This window comes from Schistocerca serialis, chromosome 6, assembly GCF_023864345.2.
Source record: "Schistocerca serialis cubense isolate TAMUIC-IGC-003099 chromosome 6, iqSchSeri2.2, whole genome shotgun sequence".
NCBI classification, from domain to species: Eukaryota; Metazoa; Arthropoda; class Insecta; order Orthoptera; family Acrididae; genus Schistocerca; species Schistocerca serialis.
This window is the reverse complement of record NC_064643.1, coordinates 158,533,588-158,552,995: the sequence shown is the minus strand read 5'-3', so window position 1 is coordinate 158,552,995 and position 19,408 is coordinate 158,533,588. Positions and strand designations below refer to the sequence as shown.

The window sequence follows — 19,408 nt, the reverse complement described above, 5'->3', positions numbered from 1 at the left end:
AATACTTAACTTTAATCTGTTAATGAAGAACATTGGTCTGGACGGTACATGATTCAATATCCATAGTAACTGATAATCGCGCCTTGCTAGGTCGTAGCAAATGACGTAGCTGAAGGCTATGTTAAACTATCGTCTCGGCAAATGAGAGTATATTTTGTCAGTGAACCATCGCTAGCAAAGTCGGTTGTACCACTGGGGGGAGTGCTAGGAAGTCTCTCTAGACCTGCCGTGTGGAGGCGCTCGGTCTGCAATCACTGATAGTGGCGACACGCAGGTCCGACGTATACTAACGGACCGCGGCCTATTTAAAGGCTACCACCTAGCAAGTGTGGTGTCTGGTGGTGACACCACACATACTATAGTCAATATTAGTGCTAATTATTGTGATGTTATGAGAACTATGTAACATCTGTTTATGAAGTAATGACTGTAATTTTTCACAAGTGTGAAACATTTTTTCCCTATACTTAGTTGGAATTAAAAATGAGTATACTAAATTAGGAAATTTTGTCTAATTTTTTCGTGTTCTGTGGCGGAGGAGAACCACCTCCAAGGGAACTGATAGCAGTGCATTTCCTTACTAACTGCCACTTGGACCTGTTGAATGTGTGGATGACTGGGTGAGAAAATGTGTTAAAACTCCTTAAAAGAGTGAAAGTGTTTGTGAAAAACACTAAACACTGAAAAAGTGAAATTTTCTGTCTGAAATTAAGTGCAATTCACAGTGTAATTTAATTACTTGCAACCCATGAGTATTTATTCCTTGAAGAGGACCTGTATAATGTGATAAGTATCTTAGAATGTATTCTTTGTTAATCCAAGAACGACTTCACTTATGAGGAAGATGCCTATTTTTATTAAAAATATAACTTGTGGATATTTTGTGCCATTGTACAATATGCTATATGTAAATACTTTGTATGGGGATTTTCATATGGCCAGTTTATATAAGTAGAAATTTGAAAAACATATGTAATGTTGTTTTTGATAAGATTTCTTATTAGTTTGTTAAATCCACTTTCTAGGATCACTTATGGTCATTGAATTGCTGAGTCAGCTATTTACAATATTTATCTGGTCAATCCAATAAGGGGGTAATGTGTCGAAGCAAGCTGGTATCTCTTTACTTCCTCTTTTGTTTTGCCATCTGCCTCCTTAAATGCATTTTCTTTTCTTTTCTTTTGACTAATAACCATTAAAATACATGAGTACAATCTGAATTTTCATAAAAGAGAAAGGTTTGTATTCAGTCTTAAGAAATATAGCACCAGATCTAATTTTGTGCTTAGTTTTGTGTACGTAATTCATTTCCTGATTTCTTTTGACTATTGTAGCTAATATCTTTTGCTATAGGGTGATATCAGTAATTGTTTCATGACTTGGAGATTCTATTGTTGACCTATAAACAAATATAAATTCCATACTAATTATAAACATTTGGAAGAAGAACAATTGTGATACTTAAAGTATTTATTTGGCTATATTTGAAAACATACTAGCAAAGCCAGCTCTTGTTTAATTCCAAAATAATTACCAGGTTTGTCAAAAGTATTATTTGTATAACTGTATCTGTTAACTTCATTACTTAAACAAACAATCCAGTCCAGCCTTTGCGGTGGAAGAAACTGTTAAAAAGAACCAATTTTTCAATGTATTCAGTTAATCGAATTAATTACATTTTAATTGTAATTGAACAATGTATAGTTTGAGCACCTATTATTGTGAGGATGTATAAACAACCAATTTTTTTCCTGAGACAGTCAGTCCAAGGCGGATTTTCAGATGGGTATTGCAGTGGAATTCGTGTAACACCAATAGACCCTGTGTTAAAACAATGACGGTGTCTGTTCAATTGATTTGAGAAATACTGTCACACATACTGTATTATTCTGAAATAACTGTGTGGTTAGGTTTTTATTGGTCATAGACGTTCAATAGCAAATTATTGTAGGAATATACTGATGTGTGCCTGCAAGCTATTAGCGACGATTATCTAAATTTACCAATAGTGAATTAGCCATAAATCTGTGTAACATTCGGGGGTTATGAACAGTGACAGTAAAGAACTATGAAATGCAACTGTGTGACTGTTGGCTACATCACTTATAGTAGTCAGTGTTGAACTTCCATCCCCCATTTTTCAGCCAGTATAAAAACGCAGTACGTCGACACTGAGGACTATCAACGAAGAATTAAAGCATGCGAACATCACAAGATGTTTGTATGGGTGCACGGCAGGAAGGCCTTCAACACCAACACAAAAACAGATTGAGATGAGTGTCAGTAAAATACACAAAATAGAAAGGTAAAACAGCATGGAACAGGATAGTAGAAGTGATCCACAAATCTACTGTCCAATATTCTTGACACTGATTTGTTGTTGAATCTTAGAGCGTATTCTGAGCTCAAATATAATGAGGTACCTAGAACAGAATCACCTTCTCAGTGCCAGTCAACAGGAATTTTGAAAATATTGACCATATTAAAACCCAACTTGCACTTTTCTCACATGACATACTAAAAGCTTTGGATCAAGGCCACCTGGTAGATGCAGTGTTTCTTGATTTCCAAAATGCATTTGACTCAGCACTGCACCTGTGCTTATTGTCAAAAGTATGATCATATGGAGTGATCATATGGGGTATCAAGTGAAATTTTTGACTGGATTGAGGAGTTTTTGGTAGGGAGGACACAACATGTTATCTGGGATTGAGACTCATTGTCAGATGTAGAAGTAACTTCGGATGTGCTCCAGAGAACTGTGTTGGTACCCTTGTGATTCATGTTGTATGTTAATGATATTAATAGTAAAATCAGGCTTTTTTCAGATGACACAGTTATCTATATGAATCACTATCTGAAAGCCAGTCAGATCTTCGTAAGATTCATAATGGTGCAAATATTGGCAACTTGGTTTAAATGTTCAGAAATGTAAAATTGTGTACTTCACAAAATGAAAAAATATGGTAGCCTATGACTATAATATAAATGAGTCACTGTTGGAATCAGCCAACTCGTACAAATACATGGGTGTAACACTTTGTAGGGACATGAAATGGAAAGATCACATAGACTCAGTTGTGAGTAAAATGGACAGTAGACTGCAGTTTGTTGGTAGAATACAGGGGAAGTGCAATCCATCTACAAAGGAGATCACTTACAAATGACTCATGTGATTGATTCTAAAATACTGCTCAAGTGCCAGTTTGTTGGTAGAAGACAGGGGAAGTGCAATCCATCTACAAAGGACATCACTTACAAATGACTCATGTGACTGATTCTAAAATACTGCTCAAGTGCATGGGACCCATACTGAACAGGACTAACAGGGGATATTGAACATATACAGAAAAGCATAAATGGTCACAGGTTTGTTTGATCCTTGAGAGGGTATCACAGAGATACTGAAGGAACTGAGCAGGAGGATTCTTAAAGACAAACATAAACTATCCTGAGAAAGTCTATTAAAGTTTCAAGAGCTGGTTTTAAATGAAGACTCTAGGAATATTCTTCAATCCCCAACATATTGCTCGCACAGGGATCATGAGGTTATAATAACTACATGCATTCAAATAGGCATTCAAACAATCATTCTTCTTATGCTCTCTGTGTACAACATATTGCTCGCACAGGGATCATGAGGTTATAATAACTACATGCATTCAAATAGCCATTCAAACAGTCATTCTTCTTATGCTCTATGTGTAATGGTACAGGAAGAAACTCTAGTAACAAGTACAATGGGTCGTAACCTCTGCCATGCACCTCACAGAGGTTTGCAGAGTATGATGTAGATGTAGATCAGCTGTTTGTATAAGCTGAAAATAAATCTCCCTTTAATATTCATGGAGTTATGTGGAATCAACATCCCTGAGTCCTAATATTATGAAGAATTGCCTATGGAGTGCATAATTAGGTATCCTTTCATTTTATTTTTGAATATCTGGGGATTTTCCATTTCTTACCTTATGTGTGGTGGTATTCTGTTCTAGATTTTTCCACTATACTATAAAGCACCATTCTAAACTGTAGCCAACATTAAGTCAAAATTCAGCAAGACATTCCACCAACTGCCACTTCAAGCACAATGAAATGCTTCTCATCACATGAGTTACCCAAAGTTTGTAGTCAACTGCTAGGTTGATGATTATCTTGTTCCCTTTTGTACACATATTTCACACTTGTGTGTTTGTAGCAGCATTATGCTCAAAATATACCACAAATTCTCTAGATAAAAACTACCTTCAATAAGGTTGCACTGTTGCTTTTTTCCAGTTTGTTACATGAGGAGAAAATAAGAGAGTTAATTTGTGCTATAAAAGTTTCACATATGTGTAAATCACATATTTACAAGTGAAAGCAAACATAACAGTGAGATTTTATGATGCTAAACGTACTATGCCATACATATTTGCTTTTAATGAGAAAAAAGTCTGCATCATATATTCTGTGTAATGAAAACTAGCAGTATACATCAATAGTTATGGGATACAGTACTTCACATTTACTTTCTTACTTCTTATTTTGGAGACCCTCTGCAATGGAAACATATGTTTGTTTGCTTATAGTGTTCTGTTATTTGAGACTCGAAGTTAATTAGAGAATTTTCATTTGTGTAGATGGAGAGCACGTAGTATTTCACTTGCATGAGTATTGTTTGACATGAATGTTACTGCCAAGCAGTTGTCAATATATAAGATATTTTTTATGTCTAAAATGAAAACGTTTTGAAAAGCTGAACTTTATTCCATATAATGTCCCACACCCATTTCAGTGGAAATGGTGTGTCACCTGGAGAATGCTTTAATTTTGATCCTTCAAATACATATGTAACCTGCAAATCAAAAAAACAAAAATATTAAAACAAAATTATTTAACACATTATAGTTCTTTCACTGGCCAATACAAAACTTTATAATATCATGTTTTTATCTTAATTTTACTTTAAGTAATCCATGATTTTATTGGTACATATGATGGAAGGAATACTTAAAAATGATGTATACAATAAGGAACATCCTGGTAGAATGTAAATAATTTAGTAGTAAAGAAAACCATACTATGGTGTCACCGCCAGACACCACACTTGCTAGGTGGTAGCTTTTAAACCGGCCGCAGTCCGCTAGTATACGTCGGACCCGTGTGTCGCCACAATCAGTGATTGCAGACCGAGCGCCACCACACGGCAGGTCTAGAGAGACGTACTATGATTTAGAATGGAATTATGTACTCTGGTGGGAAGCTCCCAACTAATCTAAGGCAAGAAATTGGAAAGCCCTACAAATTAAAAAGGAAATATAAAACATACTTCACTAGCCATGCTTCTACAAATTATCTATCAAGATTCATGGACTGAAAATTCCTATTAATTACATGGCAAGCAGCAGTGTTTGTATAAAACTCTATGACAAGTAATAATGAGCTATAATAGTACTCTGTCTTTAAAGATGTGAAAATGTATCCTTCCAAAATATCATTTTAATCAAGTAAATAATAGCAGATAAACAACAGCTACCCAATAAAATTCAGGAGGCAGCAGTTTCTTTTAAAAAGCAGCTTTCTTCCTAATTTATTTGATTAAATTTTGATGGAATATGCTTGAATAACACTAAGCAGTATTTATTTATTTATAGTATGATGACAGAGAAGTATTATAGTTTGATCACAAGAAATACAGACAACTATTCACAACAAATACATACATTTCTATACAGATAGGCACAATCACAAGTTCGTATGGGTTCAGTGCTTTAAGTCCAGATTGGAAATTGAGTCAGAAGATTCTGCAGACAAATTGTAAAGGTCTTCCATCATTCCTTTGAATGCTCTAAGGGAACATGCAGATGTCATGTGATATAAGGTTTATCATCTTTTCTCAAGGGAGGGCTTCCATCCCCATTGGTGTAGCAATGTTCCACATGTGCTGCAGTCCGTTCTCACATGATTCACTATGCACCACTGTCATCTCAGCAGATGAAAACCTGCTGGTCACTCACAGGAAGTTTAGATGAACAGATTATGCCCAATGGGAGAGTGCTCTAGCCATTGATTGTTCCACACTTCTTGTGTTGAAGATTGTGTCCTGCAGGCTGACTGCTGTGTGTCATGATGGTTTTATAGACCTCTGTCACCAGGTTTCCAATGAAACTTCTGAATGAGTTGGTAATAATAGTGAGTTGCTTTTTATTCTTGTCCACATGTTCAGCAATGACTGTGAAATCCTTATGTATGGTTGCAGAATATTATTAAGTACTGATAATCAGCAAATGTTTGTGGGGCAAATACACCCAATGATGAGGCAGATTTCTTGATTGCACTATGTCAGTTATTTTAGTGTGAGGACAGTTTAGTCATGTGGGACAGTAGAATTCTGTGACTACTATGAAACTGCTAGAGCTGATGATCCTAGAACTGTTGTAGTGGTGTTCATGGTAGCTTTTGTTAATTTTTGGAGCAGATTGGTCCAAGATTTGATTTTAGTTGCCACATTCTGGAGATGGACTTTGTGTGTCAGAGGTCTAGGGTCACATGTAGGTATTTTGGATTGTTGAAATATTGGAAGCTTTGATCCTGAGTGATCATATCAATTGCATCTGCATAAATAAATTTCCTGGACTTTTTTTCTGGAAGGTTGTATGAGTACAGATTAAAAATGAATGGGGTCATCATTTATTTTGTGAACTTTGCTTTTGAAATTCTCTGAGAACACCTGGAAGTATCTGTCATTCAGTAGGTTGCTGATTAGAGTGGTTAGTTTCTGACATTGAATGACACTGATAAAACTGAACTGGAGTTTGTCATTCCATACACTATCATAGGTTGCAGTTGGATCTAAGAAGACCCCCCCTTCCACCATTTTTATCTTCTGCTTCTCAAAGGCATTTTTGATATGAGTTGCTATTGCTATCACCTGTTCCTCACATCCTCTTCCTGGTCTAAGCCAACCTTGCTCTATTGGGATGTGTTTGTTGATGGCTAAGCAGATTCTGTTATGAATGAGCGTCTCCAGGTGCATGAACATGAAACTACAGAGAGCAATGGCTGATAGTTTTCAACTCTAGATGGATCTTTGTTTGGTTTTAGTGCAGCAATGATAATACATTCCTTGAAGAGATGTGGCAGATGACTTGTCTCTAAGGTATTGGAAAAGAAAGTCTTCAGCCATTTGACAGCAGCAGGACCACAGTACAACAGCAACTTGGGTAAATACTATGAATGCACGATGCCTTCTTAAGTTTTGCATTGTTTACAGCTTCTATGGTCTCTCCCAATTGAAATGGGGTGGAAAACTCAGATGTTTGTGGAGCTGACCATATCCCTACTTTTAAGACATGTCTCACTCCTATTATGATGTGTTTCTCTCTCTTTGACTTGGAGGTGGAGATCATGTGGTTGGCCATATCACCTAAATTAATGTTGCATTTTTGTCAGGTAGTGGTGTTTGCTGTATCAAGCTTTTTCATTAAGGACCAGGCCTTCCTGCTGTAGTGAGTATGATCCAAGGAAGCTACAGTTTCTTTCCATCAGTTTTATCTGCTCTCATTTAGAACTAAGCAATATAAAGATAGATTATCATTAACATGGTATACAGATTAATTTTCTTTTATGTTTTTGTCTCCTGCTAATGTATTTCTTCACTCATTCCCCATCCCTGAAGGGGATCCTTGACAGCTTCTATGGGACATGATGAATGAATGAATAAGATTTACTGAGGATCTGATGCCATCTCTGATATCACATAAACAGGACTGAAACATTGCTAATATTTCTAATGATGTCCTTATTCAAAGCTAACTAATACAGAATACACATCAGAATACACATACACACACATTCACCTGTTTGGCTAGACCTTGCCAGCCTATTGCAATTTACTGACATAGCAGCTTAATTTGGGTGTGGAGTTGTGGAGGTGGAGTGTATGAAGGGAGAAAGGAGGAGGTGGGGGAGGGAGAATTGGACAGAATTGTGACATGTGAGAGGTTATTGTATACAGAGGTGATGTCAATTTTTGTATCCCGCCTGGATAGAAGGTGCGTGGTTCTGCTCCTGTGAACTGGTTCTGTAATGTAGACCGAGAGTGAAGGAAGCAAGTAGGAGCAGGAGAGGTGAAGCACTTTGGTACTGCATGTGACTTTAATACTTTTAATAGAGCCAAAAACACAAGTAAATATCAAATGCTTGAATAACTTTGGCTAGGATGAGCATGTAGGTGTGAAGCCATAGTCCATGTCTAATCCTGCAAAGCTTGGATGACTATTCTGTATAATCTCAAAACTAATGAATACTCTTTGCTGTCCAAACTTTAACTGAACAAAACTAATACAAAGTCTCAATAGCAAGCTAGCCCACTCAGTAGTAGAAGCATATTTCCAGGCCATCTGCTCTTGATGAAAATGCGTGAAATCAAGACGGCACTCCCTGAGCTCCACAGCATTGGCCAGAGGGTGCTGTGGTCAGCGTAGTTAGTCTTCTCTCATAGTGCCAACTCATGAGAGAGAGCACTTACGTTGTGGCATCATAACTATCATCGCAACATCAACAGTGATAAGTAAGGATCCAGGTGGCCACCAGGTGAGGATGGTTTAGAGGTGAAGAAGGAAGTACTTTATTTGTGATATGGAAAGCTAACCTATGGACATACACTCCTGGAAATTGAAATAAGAACACCGTGAATTCATTGTCCCAGGAAGGGGAAACTTTATTGACACATTCCTGGGGTCAGATACATCACATGATCACACTGACAGAACCACAGGCACATAGACACACGCAACAGAGCATTCACAATGTCGGCACTAGTACAGTGTATATCCACCTTTCGCAGCAATGCAGGCTGCTATGCTCCCATGGAGATGATCATAGAGATGCTGGATGTAGTCCTGTGGAACGACTTGCCATGCCATTTCCACCTGGCGCCTCAGTTGGACCAGCGTTCGTGCTGGACGTGCAGACCGCGTGAGACGACGCTTCATCCAGTCCCAAACATGCTCAATGGGGGACAGATCCGGAGATCTTGCTGGCCAGGGTAGTTGACTTACACCTTCTAGAGCACATTGGGTGGCACGGGATACATGCGGACGTGCATTGTCCTGTTGGAACAGCAAGTTCCCTTGCCAGTCTAGGAATGGTAGAACGATGGGTTCGATGACGGTTTGGATGTACCGTGCACTATTCAGTGTCCCCTCGACGATCATCAGTGGTGTACGGCCAGTGTAGGAGATCGCTCCCCACACCATGATGCCGGGTGTTGGCCCTGTGTGCCTCGGTCGTATGCAGTCCTGATTGTGGCGCTCACCTGGACGGCGCCAAACACGCATACGACCATCATTGGCACCAAGGCAGAAGCGACTCTCATCGCTGAAGACGGCACATCTCCATTCGTCCCTCCATTCATGCCTGTCGCGACACCACTGGAGGCGGGCTGCACGATGTTGGGGCGTGAGCGGAAGACGGCCTAACGGTGTGCGGGACCGTAGCCCAGCTTCATGGAGACGGTTGCGAATGGTCCTCGCCGATACCCCAGGAGCAACAGTGTCCCTAATTTGCTGGGAAGTGGCGGTGCGGTCCCCTACGGCACTGCGTAGGATCCTACGGTCTTGGCGTTCATCCGTGTGTCGCTGCGGTCCGGTCCCAGGTTGACGGGCACGTGCACCTTCCACCGACCACTGGCGACAACATCGATGTACTGTGGAGACCTCACGCCCCACGTGTTGAGCAATTCGGCGGTACGTCCACCCGGCCTCCCGCATGCCCACTATACGCCCTCGCTCAAAGTCCGTCAACTGCACATACGGTTCACGTCCACGCTATCGCGGCATGCTACCAGTGTTAAAGACTGCAATGGAGCTCCATATGCCACGGCAAACTGGCTGACACTGACAGCGGCGGTGCACAAATGCTGCGCAGCTAGCGCCATTCGACGGCCAACACCGCGGTTGCTGGTGTGTCCGCTGTGCCGTGCGTGTGATCATTGCTTGTACAGCCCTCTCACAGTGTCCGGAGCAAGTATGGTGGGTCTGACACACCGGTGTCAATGTGTTCTTTTTTCCATTTTCAGGAGTGTATATTGGAGGTGGAGGTCTATTAGACCTGAGATTCTTTCGATGAGGATATAGCAACCAACTAAGCATTTAGAATGGTTGAGTCTATGGATTCTGAGAAGTTTGTAGAAAGTGGGTATGCAGGAAATTAGTCAGGATGAGAAGTGAGATGGAGTTGGGGGAGAGATTCTGAGGTGGCTCCAAAACTGACCAAAACCCAATATTGAACCTTGCCTCTACAGGTTCCTCTCTGTGCATGAAGGTTCAGTAATAATCTTGGTGAATTACAGTGATTACCTAACATAAGGTATCTAACATAAGCTACTGCTGTTGAAGCACCTTGCCAAAGTAAACAATTCTGATGAAATTAAGGACCTCGAAAAAACCACTAAGAAATTGTATAAGAAAGAGTTACAATTGGCGAAACAAAGATACAACACAAATCTCATAAAAAGTAGTAAAAACCAATGCAAAACAACCTGGTCAGTAATTAATACTGTTAAAGGTGAAGTCATGAACTTTGACAAGACAGTCCCAATACCAGCAGATACATTCAATAAATATTTTGTAAGCTGTGCTGATGATATCAAAAAGTATCAGTAAACCCTATGTAACATGTATAGATTATCTTAATAGAGCAAACCTAAATCATAATAGGGCCAAATCATCATTGAAACACTTTAAAGAGGTATGCCAACATGAAGTTCTTAAAATAGTTAAAGAAATGAAAAATTCACACAGTACAGGTATTTTTAATATGTCAAACAATCTATTGAAAGAAATCATACATTACATTGCAGCACCATTAACATATTCTATAAACCTGTGTCTCATAGAAGGGTTTTTTCCCTGATCCTCTCAAACTGTCCAAGGTAATTATAGTCTTTAAGAAGGGTGTCAGATCATATCCTGCAAACTACAGACCAATTTCACTAATTTCAGTACGAGGAAAAGTTCAAATGGTTCAAATGGCTCTGAGCACTATGGGACTTAACTGCTGTGGTCATCAGTCCCCTAGAACTTAGAACTACTTAAACCTAACTAACCTAAGGACATCACACATATCCATGCCCAAGGCAGGATTCGAACCTGCGACCGTAGCGGTCGCGCAGTTCCAGACTGTAGCGCTTAGAACCGCTCGGCCACTCCGGCCGGCACTAGGAACAGTCTTTGAAGGTATAATATATCAGAAGATGTATGAGAACCTAGAACTAAATGATATGTTAAGTGCATCACAGTTTGGTTACAGAAAAGGAAGGTCAGCTATACATGCCATAGAGCTCTTAGTATGAGACATTCTAGCAGCATTTGAGGACCATGCGCACACACAGGTAACCTTATGTGATCTGAACAAAGTTTTTGACTGTGTTGACCACTCACTATTGCTCTCTAAACTTGAATACTATGGAATATGTGATAAAAGTTTAAAACTCATCAAATCATACCTTAATAAAAAGAAACAGGTGGTGAGTTCAGGAAGTCATCTGTCAAACATACTCAAGGTTCAACACTAAGTGCTGCAGGGATCTAAATTGGGACCACTTATTTTCCTTGTACACATAAATGACTTACCAGGAAACATAGATGTAAAGACACATATGTATGCAGATGATGCAACTTTTCTATCTGTAAACCATGTACTTGATAATCTTGTAAGTGATATGAAATTAGCAAAAGAAAATGCAACATCATGGTTTGTGCAAATAGTCTGCTATTAAATGAGGAAAGGACCCAGAATATGTGGTTCAGTCTATCAAAGACTACAAAAATATAAAAACAAAAGGCAAAGTTTTTAGGTATCGTACTTGACAACAGTCTAACATGGAACTCTCATGTTGATCACATAGTGGTTAGGTTGTCAAGAGTTATATATTTGTTGAAGAGACAGATGTGTTGTGTGACATTTGAGAACATAAGGACAGTGTACTTTGCCTTTTTTCAATCTGTTTTAAGTTATGGGTTAATACTCTGGGGAAACAGCAGAAAAACAAATGAAATTATGGTGATCCAGAAGAAAGTAATCAGAGTAATGGCTAAGGTAGATAATAGAACACACTGTTCACCATTGTTTATTAAATATAGAATTTTAACAGTTATTAATTTATATATTCTTGACAGCGTTAACTACATACTTGCTGAACTACCTAATTTAAGTGTAACAAATCAAAGGCATGACTACTATAGAAGAACCTGTACTTCTCTGCTGTTGTCACAAAATAGATTAGCTAAAACTAACAACAGTCATAAGCATATGGCAATTAAAATGTATAACAAATTGTCTAAAAATGCACCAATCAAGCCTGACAAATTATTTAAAGAAAACGTACATAACTTCTTGTTAACTAATCCATTCTATTCATTAGAAAAATTTTTAGAAATGCACAATATCAACTTAAATATGTAAAAATTTATTTTGTAAAATTAATAGGTTAAGTGAACTGACAAATTCTATTGCATGTAATAATGCTTAATGACCAATAAAGAATCTGAATCTGCCGTCTGACTGATTCATCCACCAGCAGGTTTTGCTATGGTGATCCTATCCCACATATACAGCAAAACCATCTGTCCTTAATCAAGTTATTTATGAGTAAAGGAGACGACTCTATGAACAGCACATGCATTTAATTGTTAAGGAGCATACACAAAAGAGAATGAAAACTTTAGTACCTTGACACACAGGTATGGGACCTGGCTAAGAGTGGTGCATGATGAACATAATGTGATGGTGTGGACTGGAAGGGAGACAAAGGACAGAAGGAGGGAAAACAATTGAGTAGAGGGTGTTGGGGAAGTGGGTTAGTGGAGGATGATGTCAGAAATTGAGGTCAGGAGGATTACAGGAGTGAAGTTGGTTTGTATTGCAAGGATAGCTGTTATCCACATAGTTCACAAAATGTGGTGCTGGAAGAAAGGATCCAGATGGCTCAGGCTGTGAAGCAGCCATTGAACTCTCGCATGTTGTGCCACTGAGTGGTCAACTTTGTTCTTGGCCACAGTTTGGTTGTGGCCATTCATTCTGGTAGAGAGATGGTTGGTAATCATGCTCACGTAGAATGCTGTGCAGTGATTGTAGCACAGCTGGTATACGGCATGGGTATTTTCACATGTGCTCCTGCCTCTGATGGAATATTTATTGATAACCAAATCTGAACACCAATCTTCTCTCTGGACACTGCACTATAGCTGGTCCCTGGAAAAGAGAGAGTCTTGTTGACAAACATGCCCAACCCATTACCTGCACCTTAGTTTCCCACGTGAAAGACACAAAACGCCTCTTACATTGAAACTTCCTGGCAGATTAAAACTGTGTGCTGGACTGAGACTCAAAATTGGAACCTTTGCCATTTGCAGGAAGGTGCTCTACAAACTAAGCAACTGAAGCATGACTCACGCCACATCCTCACAACTTTACTTCCACTAGTATCTCACCTCCTACTTTCCAAACTTCACAGAAGTTCTCCTGTGAAACCTGCAAGACTAGCATTCCTGGAACAAAGGATATTGCAGAGCCATGGCTTAGACACAGCCTGAGGGATGTTTCCAGAATGAGACTTTCTTTCTGCAGTGGACTGTGCACTATTATGAAACTTCCTGGCAGATTAAAACTGTATGCCAGACTGAGACTCAAACTTGGGACCGTTGCCTTTCAAGGGTGAGTGTTCCATGTGTGATGAAGAAAGCTGGGACATTTTTACTTCCCCTCTTTTTTTTCCATCTGCCTCCTTAAAATTCATTTTTGAACCAATTATCATTAGATATACATGAGTATCATCTGCATTTTCGTATAAGAGAAAGGTGGGACCTCAGTCTTAAAGAATATAATGCCAGAACTAATTTTGTGCTTAATTTTATGTATGTAATTGATTTTCTAATTTATTTCAACTATTCCTAGTTAGTATCTTCTATTATAGGGCAAAATCAGTGATTGTTTTGTAACTTAAATTCTATTGTTGATGTATAAACAAATATAAATTCTGTACTAATTGTAAACATGTGGAAGATGAAATACTAGTAATATTAATGTGTCTATTTAGCTCTATTTGAAAACATGTTAGCAAAGCCAGTCCTTTATTACTTCCAAAGTAATTAACAGTTTTATCAAAAGTATTGTTTGTGTAATTATATATCTCAATTTCATAATTTAAACAAATAATTTTGGTTAACCCATGTAGTAGAATAAACTGTTAAAAAGAACCAATTGTTTGATGTATTCAGTTAATTTAATGAGTTAAGTTTTAATTGCAATTTCTGTAAATTTAACTTCAAACAATGTGTAAGTTCAGTACCGATTATTGTGAGGATGTATAAGGACCCAGTGGTCACAGGACAGTCAGTCCATGGCTGAGTTTCAGACAAGAAACCTGTGTTAGAGCAACAACAATGCATCAACATAACTGTGAATTAAGTGTAACACAATTAGACCATGCATTAAACCAATGACAGTGTATGCTCCATACACACCTGATTATTCTGAAAGAACTGTGGACTATGTGGTTATGTTTTTACTGCTCATAGATGTTAAATAGTAAACTATTGTAGGAATATGTGGATGTTCACCTGCAACCTGTTAATGAGGCTTATTGAAAGTAAAACAATAGTGAACTGGTCACATAACTGTGTAATATTGGAGGGAGGGGGGGGGGGGGTTGTGAACAGTGAAAGTAAAGGACTGTGCATCTGTTGGCTACATAATTTACAGTTGACAGCTCCCTATTTTTGCAGCCAGTACATTGACACTGAGGACAATCAACAAAGAGGTAAAGCAGGGAACATTGCCTCACTATGAACTAAGTTACCCAAAAATCACACATTCCCCATTCTCACAGCTTTACTTCCGCCAGTACCTCATCTCCTACCTTCCAAACTTCACAGAAGTCCTCCTGCAAAACTTGCAAGACTAGTGTTCGTGGAAGAAAGGGTATTGCGGAGATGTGGCTTAGCCACAGTCTGGCAAAGCACTTGCCTGTGACTGACAAAGGTACCAAGTTTGAGCCTCAGTCTGGCACACCATTTTAATCTGCCACTGAGTTTCATATCACTGCACACTCTGCTACAGAGAGAAGAATCTCATACTGGACATCTGTTGTTGCCTCTAAACCATATCGTTCCCATTAGATCCATACTCATTAGTGTTCATACCACCTATCAATGCACCAACACATCCCACATTCGTAGCTGTGCCTCAGGTTTGGTGATGGCATCTTCATGATCAGCTTTACTTCTGCCAGTAGCTTTCCCACACTTTGCAGATTTCACAGTTCTCCTGCACATACAGAAGATCTTCTATTAAGTTTGGACAGTAGGAGTGACAGGTACTACTGGAGATAAAGCAGTGAGGGCAATTTGTGTGTAGCTCATGGACAGATCAGGCACTAAAGCTTTAGCTAACAAAAGGCAAACGTCTGGGTTTGTGTTCCTGCCCAATTTTAAATTGTCAGAAAGATTCATAAATCATTTATTGGGTTCTGTTATGTCTGGGTTCCAAAAGAACAGATTGCCTTTCATAACAGAGTTAGTTGGAATCATCCACTTGGTCTTATGTTATTTGTAACAGTAATTATAATTTTTTATTTATTTTGTGATGGATTTTAAAATCTTATTGTCCACAGCATAATTTTCATATTGCTGGTGTTGATAATCTACGGGTGTTGAACAAATATATTGAAACACTGTCAGAAGTGCTTGTTTCAAAATAAATGCAGATGCCATCCATAACTGCAGGTTGCACTATTGAATTTGGTACTAGTGCAAGTGTCAGTCACAGTCAGAAAAGAGTTCTGCATTGTTGTGAGTGCATTATGGCTGAGTTAAATGATTCAGAACATGTACAATTTGTTGATACTCATATAATGGAAGAAAATCATTTGGTTGGGTGAGTCTTGCTTCACACTGTTTCCAACTTATGGACAAGTTTACATACCAACATGAAACATGGCAGGGGTTTGGTGATGATTTGGGCAGTCTCATAGTTACTCTCCAATGCTGCTTTGCTGCCAAGGATTTCATGTTATGGTAAAAAGTTTGTTTCCCAAAGGTGATGCTGTGCTCCAAGACAAAAGGACTCCTGTTCACAAAGCTCATATCATCCAGGAGTGGTTTTGGGAGCACAAGGATGGAGTGCAGGCCACCACAGTCATGAGACCTCAAAATTATCGAGCCTTTCTGGTTTACTTCAGAGAGAAGCATGCGTCATCGCTATCCACCTCCATCATAGTTGCCTGAAATTGTCATTATTTTGCAGCAACAGTGGAATGAGAGTCCCTTGTATACCATACCAGGTCTGTATTTATCCATTCTGAGATGACTGAAAGCTGTTTTGAGTGTCAAAGGGTTTCCTCTACTATATTAGGCATGGTAATGTGCAGTGTATTTGATGTTTCCATTTTTTGTGGATACCCTGTAACTGAACAACCTAAAATCAGTTTTTATGAGTAAAGATTCTTAATTTGAGGATCAGTCAAAATATGTGGAGATAGAGTTTGAAGTGAACTAGTAAATAATTCTGAATGTAGCAAAACACCTCATTTGAAAGCCCTTCAGTTCCTCTTTTTAAGCATTTTACTTTTTCCTAAATCATCATATTTCAAAATTTATTCAGAATTAAATGTGGTAATTTCCATACTGGTAGGAGTCATCCAACATGTAAAAGTCAGTCCCTGGTTAGCATTCATCTAGCTGAAAAATCTGTGTCATTCAGAATGAACAATACATAATTAGAACAGAATTAAAGTGTATTAGTCAGTTATCAGCATGTGAACATCAATGTGTAAATATTTTTGTAAAACTTCTGTAACTCACTCTGTGAGTAACTAGTAATTGATAAATAAAATTTTATGTGTGATACGTGAACAAGTAATTCAATGGTGAAACTGATCAGTAAATATGTCATGGTTATGAAGACTTGTTGCTTCTGGCCTGTGTAAGATGAACTAAACATATATTCATCAGAAGAAGCTGATCACCATGATATTTTTTAGAGTAATAAATGTGAAGGAATTTCTGGTCAATTTACATAATGTAGTGTCAGTCATTTAACAATCAGCTTACTAAATGAACCAGTTTCAAGAAGTATAATTGCGTAGGCTTCTGCGGCCAGAGTCAGTTGACATAAAAGTTTTCTGGGTTTGGTACCGCGTCATAATGTAAAAACTACTGCTGCTGGAGAAAAACCAATGTTTCGGCCACGATTGCAGCAGCCTTCTTCTGGGTCTAATGGTGCATTCTAGCTATGCGGTGTCCTTCATATTTAGTTGTTAGTGTTCACTGCGCATGCCATTACGCCATAATTTTAAAAAGGTAGTTAGTTTCATTGGTCACAAGGAAGAAGGAGAGGGAACTTTATTTTAATAGGTTATTGCGGTGGAGGGAGAACGTGACCTCTCTTGTCTATTGGCTATTGTGTTATGTACCACGACAGGTGGTCACCGTCGAATGAGAAGTTTGCTGCTGTTTACCAACTGCTGGATGTCGGCCGTACAGCGGCAGTTACTCTTCGGTAGTGCTCGTGCCTCGTGTTGACAGTGCGGTCTGTTGGGCATTGCATAGCTAGAACGCACCATTAGACCCAGAAGAAGGCCACTGCAATTGTGGCTGAAATGTTGGCTTTTCTATAGCAGCAGTAATTTTCACATTATGACGCGGTACCAAATCCAGAAAACTTTTATGTCGACAGTTTCAGGAAGAATGATGTCAAGAAGAACAACTAAACAGGGTTTAAGAAACAAAATAGATGCTTTTGAATCATTTATCACAGGACTATCTCCACATATAGTAATACTTACAGAACACCAGAAAACAGTGAACAACATTCAATAATGCGAATTAGAAGGCTACAACCTAGCTACTTTCTACTGCATAACACACAATAAAGGTAGTGGTGTTGCCATCTACTCAAGAAAATGTAAGTTTCTATGTCATAGGTGTATGTAGATCCCCCTGTGGAAACTTTGATGCTTTCCTGAAATCACTTGATGGAATTTTAAGTAAATTAATGTCAGACTGTAGAAGTGTAAATCTTGTCATACTGGGAGATCTGAATATCAACACTTTACATGATGGTGAATAGTGAATAGTGTTTTATTCGTCTCATAACATACAATTTCTAATCATATGATTAGTGTACAGGGGACATGTCAAAAAATGGATAACACAACTTAGGCCTCATTGGTACAAAGAATTTTAACATTTATATAAACTTTCATTTTCCTTTCCCCCCTTTTGTGAAGGACAGCTACATTTACACACAAGACTATGTGTAAATTTATCCTGCTCAAATGTTCAGTTCATCCTTCATGAACTCCTCAACAGTGTAGTAGCAGCGTTTGATAGGTATATCATATAGCTCAGTGTCTCTAGGTTCATACTCAGAACATTCTTTCCTTTTAGCTTGTTATGAATTTTCATTGCCATATACTGAGGAAACTGCACATATAGGTTTAAGTGATGAGTGGGAAGCATAAAATTGTCTTTGTTTCTCAGGTTATATGTGTGATTGAAACAGTTTTTCTTGAATAACTCTAAATTGCTGTGTAGAAAGATGATAATATCATAGACGTATAAGGAGGGAACTGTTAATAACTGTTGTTTTTTAAATAGTGGGTGACATGATGTCCTTGGATATGCAGTACACATGTTCCTTATTATTCTTCTGTGTAACTTTAGTGTGCGCAATATATTGCTTGAATTTCCCCAAAAAATAATACCATACCTTACAACTGATTGAAAGTAGCTGTGGTATGCAATTTTCCTTGTATTCATGTCTGTTGCACGGGTAATATTTGCATAGCAAATGCAAAGCTCCATAATTCGTTTAACAGGTAGTCAATATGTTTATTCCAATTTAAATTTTTATCTAGGTTTAACCCTAAAAACTTCACAGAATCCATTTCTTCTATATCCTGATTTTTATGAGTTACTTTGATTTCTTGGGGCTTTGACTGTTTTGTTCTGAATTGGACCATGTGGGTTTTGGGGACGTTCAGTCTTAATTCATTCAGTTGGAACCATGTTTCTAATTTGTTCACCGTGTTTATTATGCAGAGAGGGATGTTTTCCGGCTCGTGGTTTTCAATTAATACAGATGTGTCATCTGCAAATATAATCAATGGAGCATTTATATTGTTTGGTAAACCATTAACATAGAACAAAAACAAAGTAGATCCTAGAATCAAGCCTTGAGGGACACCTTGGGCTACTGTTTTCCATTTTGAATAGTAATTTGCTGCATTTGATGAGACAATCACTCTTTGTTTCCTATTTGATAAGTATGAAGTAAGCCAATTTAGAACATTACCCTTGATCCCATACTAGTCAAGCTTATAGATGAGCAGTGCATGATTTACAGAGTCAAAGGCTTTTGTGAG

General features: G+C 38.4%; 1 protein-coding gene across 1 annotated transcript in view; it reads right to left on the bottom strand.

The window, feature by feature from the left end:
- Window positions 1-4,711: 4,711 nt before the first annotated feature.
- LOC126484710 (A-kinase anchor protein 14-like) overlaps window positions 4,712-19,408 on the bottom strand; it is a 101,210-nt gene continuing 86,513 nt past the window's right edge. Inside the window, exon 3 of the mRNA XM_050108306.1 lies at window positions 4,712-4,834. Within this exon, the coding sequence (XP_049964263.1) occupies window positions 4,712-4,834 (123 nt within the window). The remainder of the gene's footprint in view (window positions 4,835-19,408) is intronic.